This window comes from Leucopleurus acutus (assembly GCF_964270905.1).
Source record: "Leucopleurus acutus genome assembly, chromosome: 9".
Lineage (NCBI taxonomy): Eukaryota > Metazoa > Chordata > Mammalia > Artiodactyla > Delphinidae > Leucopleurus > Leucopleurus acutus.
In genome coordinates this window covers 5,691,374-5,704,021 of record NC_139144.1, presented here as the reverse complement: position 1 = coordinate 5,704,021, position 12,648 = coordinate 5,691,374, and the positions used below count along the sequence as shown (strand labels likewise).

At 51.7% G+C, this 12,648-nt stretch overlaps 1 protein-coding gene across 6 annotated transcripts in view; it reads left to right on the top strand.

Annotated features, from left to right (window-relative positions):
• GRB10 (growth factor receptor bound protein 10) overlaps positions 1-5,084 on the top strand; it is a 200,408-nt gene extending 195,324 nt beyond the window's left edge. For all 6 annotated transcript variants that reach the window (XM_082846937.1, XM_082846933.1, XM_082846934.1 and 3 more), the window contains one exon: positions 2,230-5,084. In XM_082846937.1, the coding sequence (XP_082703063.1) occupies positions 2,230-2,376 (147 nt within the window). In that variant the 3' untranslated portion in view covers positions 2,377-5,084. The remainder of the gene's footprint in view (positions 1-2,229) is intronic.
• Positions 5,085-12,648: the final 7,564 nt, after the last annotated feature.

Here is a 12,648-nt window from a genome sequence, read left to right as displayed (position 1 = left end):
GACTATGAAACAGTAAACATCAGACAGTTTCAAGCTCACCAGTGAGATCCTTTCAGGAGTTTCTTGAGAGGTTGGTTCTTTGAGCTTGGGAACGGTGTTTCCCTAGAAGAACGCTGAAAGTGGTGGCATTGTACTGTGGCCCCGACACGCCTGTGTAGCTCATAGGTGCCCCCGAGACAGCACCCGATGGGAAGAGCAAGGTCAGGTGATGGGCAGACACAGAGCAGAGCTGTTAGCCCAGGATCTGGTGCGGGAAGGATCACGTGTGGCTGTGCAGACGTGCGCTGTTGGCCACTTAATCTCAGGATTTGTCTGATTTGTGCTGTATGGACCAGGGGGACTCAGGAAGCCTGTAGAAAACTGACCCGTGGCCCCCAAAGAGAAGTGTTAATCCTTCCACTGGGTCCTTGGATCAGAAAACAGATTCTCCCTTTGAACAGTTTCAAAAGCCTCATTATTGAATATGATGTATTTGTCAACACCACTCTCTTTAAGAATGATGGTTAGATTTGCCAAATGTAGCTGACCTCTTCCATGTGCCCAAGTTCAGATTCTAGTTCACGATTTGGGTGTTGTGTGGGAGACAGTTGTCAGCACCTCCGAGAATGCGTAGTCCCGTTGGGGCTGAGATACACAAATTGAATACCAAATGTCTTATGTACACTGTACGTATAGATGTGGTTGAATAGAAGCGGTCAATTCTGCAGGTAATAACAACTCTCGTGAAATGTTTCCTCTGGAACCCGGACCTGGGAAATATGCTGCTGAACGAGGGTGGCCAGATATAAGTCTGTCCTTTACAGAGTGAAGGCCTGAGAAGGCTTGAACCAAATGCATCCGTTTCACATAGTGGGACCTGGCGTTTTTCAAGGGTGCTTGAGCCCAGGACTTCATACCGCCTGTCTGGAGAGTCATGCAGGCCCAGGAGGCGTGAACGGGAGCGGAAGGGCAGGCAGGGCTGGCTTTGGTGACCTGGGGGCAAGCAGCCTGCCTGGCACTGTCTGTTGAAGTCGCTTCCTGCTGTGCCCGATGCCCTCACTGTATAAACGAGGAAAATGAGACCCTCCCAGCTCTCAGTGGCCTGTCCTGGACCACCGGGAGGGACAGACTGTGGGTTACAGCCCAGGCTTCACAGATTCCACAAAACACGGTAATAAGCAAACCTGGGGACTGTTGTTCACGGGAGAGTGCCCCATCCACAGTCCTTTTTGTTTTCCTGCTGCGTTATATTATTGACCAGATGTTATTCTCTTAGCCTCAAATATGAAATAAAATGAAAAAGTACTGGCCAGCAGAATATGTAATACCATTGTCCCAAATAACCCCAAATCCTAGAATTATCAGACAGATAGGAACTTGAGAAGTGTAGCAACGAGAATGCAACCTCAGGGCTTAAACACAGGCTGTGGATGTGCTTGGGGCTTCAGAGTTTGCGGATTAAGAAGTGGTTCTTAGTTTATGCGTCGACACAGGTTTAAGGCTAACTTCCTCTGTGTGAACAGTGCAGGGCAACTTTCCTGACCGCAGTGTATTGCAGTCATTGATCTCAAAATTCATTCAGTTAAAATCGATGTGAATTCATTTCTGGGAGATATTGCAGATGTCCTCCATTTTAAGAAAAATAGCTACCAGATATTCCATGACCTGGGCCAGGTTCTTCTCCTACATGATCTCATTAATCCAACATTTGCTTTGTAATAGAGCAAAGTGAACGTCAGAGGGGTGAAGGAGGTTGCCTGGGGTCCTACTGTGAGAGTCCAGGGCTGTGTACTCTTACACGAGCATGCTGTATGCGTGGATACTCACAGGTTAACTGGTCAACCTCACCCTCCTCCGTGGGGTGTGCTGAGTGCTCGGACACTCACAGGTTAACTGGTCAACCTCACCCTCCTCCTCCATGGGGTGTGCTGAATGCGTGGACACTCACAGGCTAACTGGTCAACCTCACCCTCATGAGCACGTGAGCCAGGAGGAGCTTGGGGTTCTTGCCCATGACCAGCTCAGGAGCAGGGGACCTTCTCTGCCCGGCAGCTTAGGGACCTGGCAGCACCCAGCACAAACCCCTCGCCCCCTTACCTCCCTCCCTGACGTTTTCTAGCTCACCTCGCCAGCTCCACGTGTGTCCCTTAGAGCCTCACTATGGGTGGACAGCACTAATCCTGACTCTGGGGCCTGTTTTGTCCCAGAGCTGTGGCCTCTGACTTGGCAGGTCTTCTTGTGTCTCTCTAGTGCGAGGATGACGGGCAGACCTTCTTCAGCCTTGACGACGGGAACACCAAATTCTCTGACCTGATCCAGCTTGTTGACTTTTACCAGCTGAACAAAGGGGTCCTGCCTTGCAGACTGAAGCACCACTGCATCCGCGTGGCCTTATGACCTCAGGTCTACCCTGGCTGCAGGCTGGAGGACGCTGACACTGGAGTGAAGAGGTCTGTGCATCGTTCAGAACACACGTCTGTCTGCACCTCGGGGCTCGGAGCAAGTTGGGTGCGTGCGGCGCTGACCGACCACGATCGACTGGTTTGTTGGACTTGACGATGATGTGCTGCTGCAGATCCAGCAGGGCCGCGCCCCTCTCGCCGGCCTCATCGGGGAGGTCGGAAGACAGCAGACTCGAGCATAAACTGGAATGATGGTCTTGGCTGGGCCGTGGAGGCACACGAGCTGGAGAGAAGTGATTGGAAATGAACTCTCGCCCTGGAATAATCTTGACAATTAAAACTGATATGTTTACTTTTTTGTATTGATCCCTTTTTTGCACTCCTTGTTTTCAATATTGTATTCAGCTTATGGCAAGAGGGGCCGTGGCTTTTCAGTCTGTGCGAGATGCAAAGACAGTTGCGAAGGGGTAGCCCCAGAGGCTGTTTGCAGAGGGTGGTGCCCACCTTCTGCAGGTCACTCCCAGGCAACCGGCACCCTAGCCCTCCCCGGTTTCCTTGGAAGCTTTTTTGATACAAAAGGTGTTCCTGTGGTAGGCACGTGGCATGCTCTGTGGCCAGGCAGGCGGCGTGGTCAGCCAGCCCCTGCGCTGAGCACGTGCCCCTTCTCATGCTGTCACCTGACTCACGTGCTGTGCCCTGCACACTGCAGGTGGCTTGTTCCTTGGAAAACACCACGCAGGGCTGAGTGGTTGGCCGCAGGCCCGCCTGCCTGAGACACAGTGGGTACCCACCACCCACCCATGGTGGACACCAGGCCGCCTGGCCCAGCTGCAGCCCTTCCAGCCTGTTCTAGGACCATCACTGCCTTACCCCCTCTGCAGTGGTGCTGGCCTGGCAGGGCTGCCCTCCCTCGTCCAGTGGATCAGAGGACCTAAGAGGAAGTGGCACCTGATTGGTCTGCTTCCGTGTCGAGTGGGTTTCCATGGTGACAGAGATGGAGACATTGGAGAGGGCAGCCCTGCAGCCCAGTAGGGGAAGGTCTTGCTTGGTGGCCTCCATCCTGCCGACGGCCCCGAGCCAGCCCGTGCAAGGCGGTGGGTGGCCCGTCGGCTGGCCCAGGTCAGGAATCCCTCACAGCAGTATCGGCTGAGGACAGGTTACCAAGACAACTCTGCATCCCGCTCCAGGAGCTGAGTCAGACGGTGGCTTGTGTTGTCCCCGTCTCCGCCCTGTCCCCTTAGCCGAGTCTTCCGATGTGAGGGTAGCCTTGTCTCTGCAGAGCAGGAAAGGCTCCCTTGACAGGCAGGCAGACTACTTGGTGAAGGACGGTTTCTTTTCCCCAGATCACGGTTGCCACGCTTCCATGGCCCCTCTGGCCTGCTGGCCACTGGATCCCCTGGACCCCGCCCAGTGCAGCACTTCCCAAGGGACACACATGGCTTAGGACACAGTGACACATACCCGCTGTACCTCAGTCTGTGGTATAGACACTGTATGTTAGTTGACTAGCCACACTCTACTTGTTTTCCATGAAGTGTCTACTTAGACAAATGAAGCATTTTTAGTAAAACATGTTTTTAACCATGAATGCTCAGTTGCGTTGTTTTTTTTTGGTTTTTCACTTTTTTTGGTTTTTCTGTAGCCTGTTAATCTTTCCAACCGTTGACAGTTAGGTCATTCTCCAAGTCATACCTGGCAGCCTGCTTCCGTTGGAGGGACTGATGCTCCAGTTACACCATTAGACATTTTTCTCTTCACCGGTTGGAGGGAAAACCTTTAAAAAAACAAAAATCAAGCACAAAAAAAAACACCTCTCCAATTTCTTTTTTCTGTTTACATAGACCAGTCTCCACCAGTGAGATGACTCACTCCCCCCTCCAATAGACAGCTAGTATCGGCAGTATTGCATATTTATAAATATACGTTTTATTTAAAAGCAGAACTAAAGCTTGACTCTGACGCACAGTTCTGTGTGTACTTCCTGGCCGCGGTGAACTGTCACAGAGAGTGACCCTCCCGGGGCCCCAGCCACCTCCCTGGTACCGGGCAGCCGGGGATCCACCTGCAAACAGGCAGCCCCTGCAAGAAGCAGGCGTCCAGCCAGGCCAGCCAGGGGCTGAAGGACATTCGACTATTATTTTTGTATTTAAATGACATGAATGTAAACGGGACAGCTCAGGGTCGTTTTGGAGCCTGTTGACTTTTTAATCTCTGCCTGTGATTTTCTGTTCTAAATGGAAACTCCGTGTAGCAACCTGGTCTGAATGGAGAAGGAAAACGCCAAATGCTTTGGGGATCCGCGCTAAGTAGGAGAGCTCTGTGACCTTATGCGCTAGAGTTCCAGAACGTTCTTCCGTCTGCTAAACCTTGAAGAAGCATGTGCCTCAGTCTAGATGTTTTGTCTTCTCTTTTCTGCACTTAATACCTGAGGGTTTGACCCATGGGCACACCTTTGAGGGCGTGGGGCTGGCTCGCTGGGGACTGTGATGTCACAGTGCCACCTGCAGTGACCATAGGATGGCCTGACGTGTAGGCGTTTTCAGGGATTGCAGAAGGGATGAACTGAAGAGACAAAACCTTTTTTCCATGTGCTTTGCTCCTTTCTGTACATAGCTGTTCGCCTCATGAACCTAATTGTAAACGTTCAGGTATTTTTGTACAAATAAGGGACTGATGTTCTGTTTCTTGTCATTAGAAATAAACATAAATACAGTGTTCTTCATTTTCTATTGCTTGTAATGTCTGTTTCTGTACTTAAAAGCCCTCGGGCTGGTCAGCCAACGAAAATCTTGGGAAGTGATTTAGGATATGTTAACAGCGTGCCTCTAACCTGGCCGAAAACTAGTTACAGAGGAACGGATGGGATGTGCAGGCTGGCGTGGCCCTGCTGGGTGGGCCCCTCCTCGCATCCCCTCTGCAAGAACAGAGCCCACTGAACGCTCCAGGAGGAATCAGCTCCCCATTCAGGTGTAGCAAACGCCTCAAGAAACTCGTAAAAGCTTACATTTGTTCGCTCCAATGGCACGTTTCCCACCGCAGCGAGACAGTGACGGTGCGAGAACCTGGATTTCAGTCACACAGGAAATGGGCAGAGAGAGTAAGAGAGTGGATGCCCTGCGTCTCTGCTCCCACAGGGCCTCACCTGGGGTCCGAGGGCATCGTCGCGTAAGCCATCCTTGGGCCTGACTCGCCTCCTTGCACCCCACCCGAGGCAGAGAGTCTCTTGTTGTGAGCCGGCCTATGGCATTTTGAACTCTCCCATCACTTGCTTTCAGAATGTGGGTCCTCAGTTTCGGGGAGCTCATCCCTCTAGGGCAGGCTGCCCTTAGAGCGAGAACAATAATTCGTAACTCCCTCCTCGTGAGGGGGGGGGGCTGGTGTGTGAACGTGTGTAGGGTGTGTGGCAAGGGCTGTGTGTGTCTGCGGCGTGGGAGAGGAGAAGCCAGCGTGCCGTGTGGGGCGCAGGTGAAAGGGCATGAGGAAGGCTGGACGTGGGCGGGGCAGGTGCAGAGGCCTGTGAGAGTCTGTGTGGCGAGAGAGTGCACAGTGGCGGGATGTGCAGTGTACAGAGATGAGTGACAAGGAAGAACCTGCCGTTTCCGTCCTCCCCGGGGAGGAAACGCTGGGCCAGGGTCCAAAACGTAGCAAAGGTACGACTTTAAACTTGATCTCGCTGCCTTGATCACATTTTTTATTGGTTTCTTAGCACCCATTTTGAGTGATTTGTAAAATTATAAGAAGAATTTTTTATGATAAAAGCGTTCACTTGGGAAATGTAAACGAAAATATCCTACCGCCTTGGGTTTTAGAACGGTAAATTCATAGCCACCCTTCTCATCTTGGGAATTATACAGCATTAACAAGAAGGACAGGAAACAAGTGGGAAATCCATCCTTGGCAGAACTGGGAACATGGAAGAGGGGCTACTCACAAAGGCAGGTTGAGACCAACCCAAGGGCAGGAGATGCTGGTGGAAAATCTATGACTGCAGAGCCCAGCCAGGCCCGCAGGGGGCACTCCAGGATGAAAGACACACCTGGATGGGGCACTACAGACCTTTTTGGGAAACAGCGAGACAGGCATGGGGTCCATGCTGAGTTACTGGTGACATTCCCCCCTCCACCACCCCGGGGATGCTGTGTGTACTTTCAGTCTATAAATAGATCCAAGTCTTGTTTGATCTCTGAAAGGTTTCTTGAATTACATCTAAATATATTTGTGTTACCTCACTACAGGTCTTTTTTTTTAAAGACAGCAATTATATGTGTGTTAGGTCACTCTCATCTGCCTTTCATAAGCTTTCCCTTTTCTCAAAACTTCTAATTCTCATTTCCATTTGGTGTGCATGTCCATCTGTCCCGTCGTCCAGGTCACTCACAGTGTCCAGGCAGGAGGGTTCCTCCCTGAGCTGCTTCCAGCATGGACCCACTACCAGGGTGTTTCTTTCTCTCTCCCATTTCTCTTCAGAGCCATGCTGGCTTTCCTTGCATGTATTCCTTCATCTCCTGTATCACTGCTTGGAGCTTTGGTGAACTGATTGTTGTTGTTAATTCATGATACTAGCTTTGGTTGCCGTTTTCATCTATCCCATGGCAATATAGTTCTACTGAGCGCTCTTTACCATTTGTTTCCTACTGTTTCTCCCTTTGTCTTGGGCAGCTTCACAGAAGATCAGTGCTGCTTCCTTGAGGAAGGTGAGTTCTTCTTGGCCGAGTCATTTATAGGAAGCTTGTGTGGGAAAGAAGACAGGGGTCGTGTCAGATGCCAGCAGGACAGAAATAAATAAACGCTATTTATTTATAAATAAACACAAAGGGTCACGGATGTCAACTCCAAGACCTTGACAGCATAAGCCATCAAGATTGGGCTTCCCTGGTGGCGCGGTGGTTGAGCGTCCGCCTGCCGATGCAGGGGACACGGGTTCGTGCCCCGGTCCGGGAAGATCCCACATGCCGCAGAGCGGCTGGGCCCGTGAGCCGTGGCCGCTGAGCCTGCGCGTCCGGAGCCTGTGCTCCGCAACGGGAGAGGCCACAGCAGTGAGAGGCCCGCGTACCGCAAAAACTTGCAACCAGCTCCTGTTCGCATTCAGCCTCCCACACCTTCCAGACAAATCTCCCCGAACGATTGCGTATTAATTTGCAGTAGAACAACTTTTTTCCCTCAGTTGTTCTATGGCGAGTTATGCAATGTCATTTTTATAACTATGGAGTTTTGTTATTTGAAATAAAAATTATGACAAAGTCTCTTAGAACATAAAAAATTCCATTGTAATTCTACACTCACACACACACACACACACGTGCACACACACGCACGCACACATAGATGTCTACAAGGGCTGTAGCATAAGATTCCCAGGGAAGCACTGAGCCCAGCTGGGGGATTTGTGTGGAAGGTGTGTGAAGGATGAAGGTGAAGGCGGGTCTGAGCACAGGTGGACAGAGAGTGTGCCCTTATCCAGGTGTGTGGTGTCCAATACGATACCACTAGGCACACGTGACTATTATTTAAGTTGTAATAAAAAATAAAATGAACAATTCAGCTCCTTGGTTGCACTATCCACGTTTGAAGTCCTCGATAGCCACGTGCGGTAGTGGCTACCGTACTGGACAGTGCAGTGATAGGACACCCCCACCATCACAGGAAGTCTTACTGGACAGGGTTGGGCTGGGTGACCCGTAATGAGAGGCTAAGTTACAGAAGTGGGAACTGTACAGCTGGAAGGAGGAGGGTTGCCTTGAGTCAGCCTCCCTGTGCCTGGGTGATGTTCTGAATTAGCAAAGCGCGCCTCCAGGTCCAAGGCTAAGGGTACCTTCCCGTAAGGGACACCTCTGCCCCACCCCCCAGGTAAGACACACTAACCTCACGTTTGCTACAACAAGGCAACACCATCCGCTGTCTCCAGTTTGTTTGGGTCCGCTTTGCTTTCCGGTTATAACTGAACGGCAGTGGTTTCACATCCTACGCATACACTGTGTACAAGACTCAAGGATGTCGGCTTAGCCCTCCCCCACACAGCTCCCCTGGGAAAAAACACACTTCCCAATTTGATATCAACCTATTCCATGAGCAGATTTCCTGGAGTGAGCCAGAGGTAGGAAATGCACCTCCTCTCTTTCCCAGATTAGTCACCATTACTGTGAGCATCTCCCCGGACTGAACGTAGTTTTAGTGTTTAAAGCGTGTGTGTTCGCACACGGACCCTAAATGTAAGCAGGACTGTATTGCTATGCATTGAAGAAACAGTCACCTCTGTCTCTGCAAGAGCAGGAACAAGCTGGGTGGGACGTCTTGGGAGATACTTTGGTCCAGATGCAATTACACGGGAGACAGGGCTGGTTCTTGACGCTCTGACCGAATTCACAGCCAACCTGGACGAAGAGTGCTGGAGTTTCTGTGGATGCAACAAGGCACAGTGCAGGGTTCATCCAGCCAACCAGCTCCAAACGTACACAATTCTTGGCGTAGTTTTTAATTGGAGGGAGGAGACTTACATTATTTTTTATGTTGTACAAAAAGTGAAATGATATTAATATTTTATTATTGCGCTATTTCTATTGGACACAAAATAGGACTGCACTGCACTTTCTGGGATGATCGAGGTATTTTCTAGGGTCATTTGGAACATTGACAGTTTTCTGCTGCAGTGCCGAGTTGACAGCTGAGCCCTGCTGTAAGGGTGGACCGCACGGGCTGTACCAAACCTGTGTTTCTGACACTTCCTCTCCAGAATGGACACCTTCAAGATGATGCGGGGCAGGCATCCTCCTGGCCTTACTCCCAGGGGTCCTGACTCGGAAGATTGGGTAGGAGACAGAAACGTGCCTCTGTACCAGGCCCAGCATGATTCGATGCAGCTCCCACCAGGAAGGAGAATTCCAGAAGCTGCCCAGAGAACCAGGTGTGCCTTCTGCCTGCTCTTAGCAACGTGTCCTGGGGAATCACTTAACACACCTGTGAAAGGACACTACTGGCTCAGAGCCATGGATTTCACCCCATCCATTCATCAGAGTCCCCTGTGGGGCTTTGAACCTGCATATCTTCAGGCCCCTCGTAACCCTACAGAATTAAAGTCTCCGACTTGGCAATAAAAACATTTGCCCATAGACCAGCACAGGTGGATGAGACAGTCCCCAACTTACCATGGCCCCGGGAATTTAGGGTCCGTGCACCTGCTGCGTGTTCATCCCTCCCAAGCCACCAGGGACTTTTAAGCTTCTAAGGTAGTGGTCTTGGTAGAATGTGGCGGGAAAGGCTGGGGAGTACATTCAAAAAGGCCTGAGCTGTCCCGCAGAGCACCCAGTGAGCACACGGCCAGCGTACCTGGGAAGGTTGTGGCGGACTCTGGCCCTGGGAGGACTCAGGTGCCTCTGGCCCCTCACTGCCTGCTGACAGGCTCTGTTTGGCCTCACGTGGTGGAGGTGATGCAGCCCCCGCTGTGCCCTTGCCCTGCACCCCACATGCCAGCCCGATCGCCGCCCAGGTGGGCTTGTTCAGGTATACACGGCTGGTCCCCGCACGGCCAGGCCTGGCCTCTCATCTCTTGATTCTCTGACTGGGGTTCCTCCGGCGCCCTCCGGCCACTCTCTTTGTATTGAGTCACTCCAGAGCCTGACAGTGGCCTTCATTACATTGCACGGAATCCACGGCTGGCTCTGTGGTCAGGTAACTGGGCAAAGACAGGGCTTCTCGAAAGACTGAACTGTGCTCTCTCCCACCTGCCCACCTGTGTACCCCGCAGGAACCTCTTCTGGCCTCTACCCAGCCCTCTCCTCCTTTGCCAAACCAGCCCACTAACACCACGTCTGCCCTCCTCCTAGGTGAGGCTCAAAAAGACAACGCGAGTGGTTAAGAATCCGCCTGCCGATGCAGGGGACATGGGTTCAAGCCCCGGTCCAGGAAGATCCCACATGCCGCAGAGCAGCTAAGCCCGTGCGCCGCAGCTACTGAGCCTGCGCTCTAGAGCCCATGTGCCACAGCTACTGAAGCCCACGTGCCACAACTACTGAAGCCCACGTGCCACAACTACTGAAGCCCACGTGCCACAACTACTGAAGCCCACACGCCTAGAGTCCGTGCTCTGCAACAAGAGAAGCCACCGCAACGAGAAGCCTGTGCACTGCAACGAAGAGTAGCCCCTGCTCGCCGCAACTAGAGAAAGGTCGCGCACAGTAACAAAGATCCAACACAGCCCAAAATAACAAATTAAAAAAAAAATGCAATAGGGAATTCCCTGGCGGTCTAGTGGTTAGGACCCTGTGCTGTCACTGCCGGGCCCAGGCTCGATCTCTGATCTGGGAACTAAGATCCTGCAAGCCGCACAGCTCAGCCAAAAAAAAAAAAAAAAAGACAACGCGATGAAACCCACTGGACCGCATTAGCTTCATGATAATTAGAGCAGCTGAACTGGTGGCTTTGTCTCCGATCAGCCGAGCTGACTGGCCCCCACAGGGGGCTCCGCCATGGCCCTCGGGTCCCACCGACATGCCAGCCCTGGCCCCCTCCCAGCCCCAGTCCTGGTCACTCCCGAGCTACAAATAATACAGTAAACGGAAGCCCAGAGTTCACAGAAGAAGACTGCAAATAGCTAAGGAACATCTGAGCATCAATTTTTAAGTGAAATGAACAATTACAGGAATAGCTGCTTCCTCCAGCTTGTGTGGCCACTGTTGAATCCTCACCTGCACGTATTTTACAAATCTCGTCTCCTTTATTTCTCTAGAGAGAGCGTATGATCCTTAGTGGCATCTGCCGTCTTTGATCGTAACCTACGGTAAGAAACGCTGTCATCTTGCGGCCCAGCGCACACACGCCCATACATCATCGAAACAGAAATTTCAGGAAACGCGATTTCTCTTGTTAGGTGCGATGGCCCCTCTTTCCTAGTCTGTTCTGTTCTGTTTGCTTTCCTTTTTAAAGATGCTGGTCACGAGATCTCTAAACTGGTTTCATGACCCAGCGACAGGTTGATCCCAGTGATTTGAAAAACATATGAATTGGAGAAGAAGTGGGTTGGAGGTATGACACCCCCGATTTCAGACCTCCTCTGAAGCTGCAGTAACCAAGGCTGAGTGGAATTGATGAAAGCAGAGAGAAATGGATCCGCGGAACAGAGTGGAGAGGCCAGAAACAGACCCACATGAACAGTCAAGTCTCTCTGACAAAGGAGCAAATGCAAGACAACGGAGCAGAGACAGTCTTTCCAACAAACGGTGCTGAAACAACTGACATCCCCATGCAAAAGACAAATCTAGACACAGACCTCACACCTGCACAAAAACTAACTCAAAATGGATCACAGACCTGAACGTGAATGCAAAACTATAAAACCCCCAGAATATGACACAGGAGACAATCTAGATGAATAGAGGGTTTGGTGATGCCTTCTTAGCTACAACACCAAAGGCACGATCTACAGAAGAAGAACTAAGCTGGACTTCATTGAAATTTCAAAACACTGCTCTGCAAGTAGTATGGAATTGACATTCTCATCTGCTCCTAAGCAAAGCGGCTTTTCCGAGAAAATTTGATTCCGAGGACATTTCTCCTCTGCATATCGGTCACAAGGCAGGCCTAAGCAGGTGTGTGACTCATGGCTTTTCACCCCCGACTTCACCGGAGTCTGCGGGGCCCCGCTTTGCTCCAGTCTCCACAAAGTGGGAATACTGAAGTCCCTACACCTGCCTCCAGACCAGATGATGTGGCTTTGACACTGTAGAGAGCTGCTCAGTGTAACCGAGACGTACAACTCACTTGGTGGAGGAAGAGGCTTCCTAAGACCCGTGCGGTGGGGCAGCTTCACTGGCTCTGCCCACCAGACAGACCCAGATCCTCCTCCCAGGGACGCCTGGGTGTCCACATGTGACATCGCTAGAAGGGGTTCTGTAACTCCAAGCTGCATTCAGTTGAAAATGCGTTCTGTTGAAAAGCCCGAGTCCACATGGTATAGTGAAAAGTACCAAGAACTTCCACTCTTGCGTCAACAAGCCTCCAATGCAGACCTGCAGACGCAGGACTTGGTTAAGTGGCCTCGGCCAATGCCATCCACGAACCATCACTTCTGTGCACCAGCCGCGAGGTCTGGTGACTCTGCCCACAGCCGTCCCCGGGCACCAGAGCTTGCTGTGTCCGAGTGAGGGGTGTGAGGGGGAATTACCAGCCCTCTCAGGTGGACCTCCCCACACCCATCCCAGCTCCCAAAGTCCTGCCGCAGGGTCCCTGCCCACCAGGCCACCAGGGGGGTAACTGGCTTGGAAGCAAGCCTGGT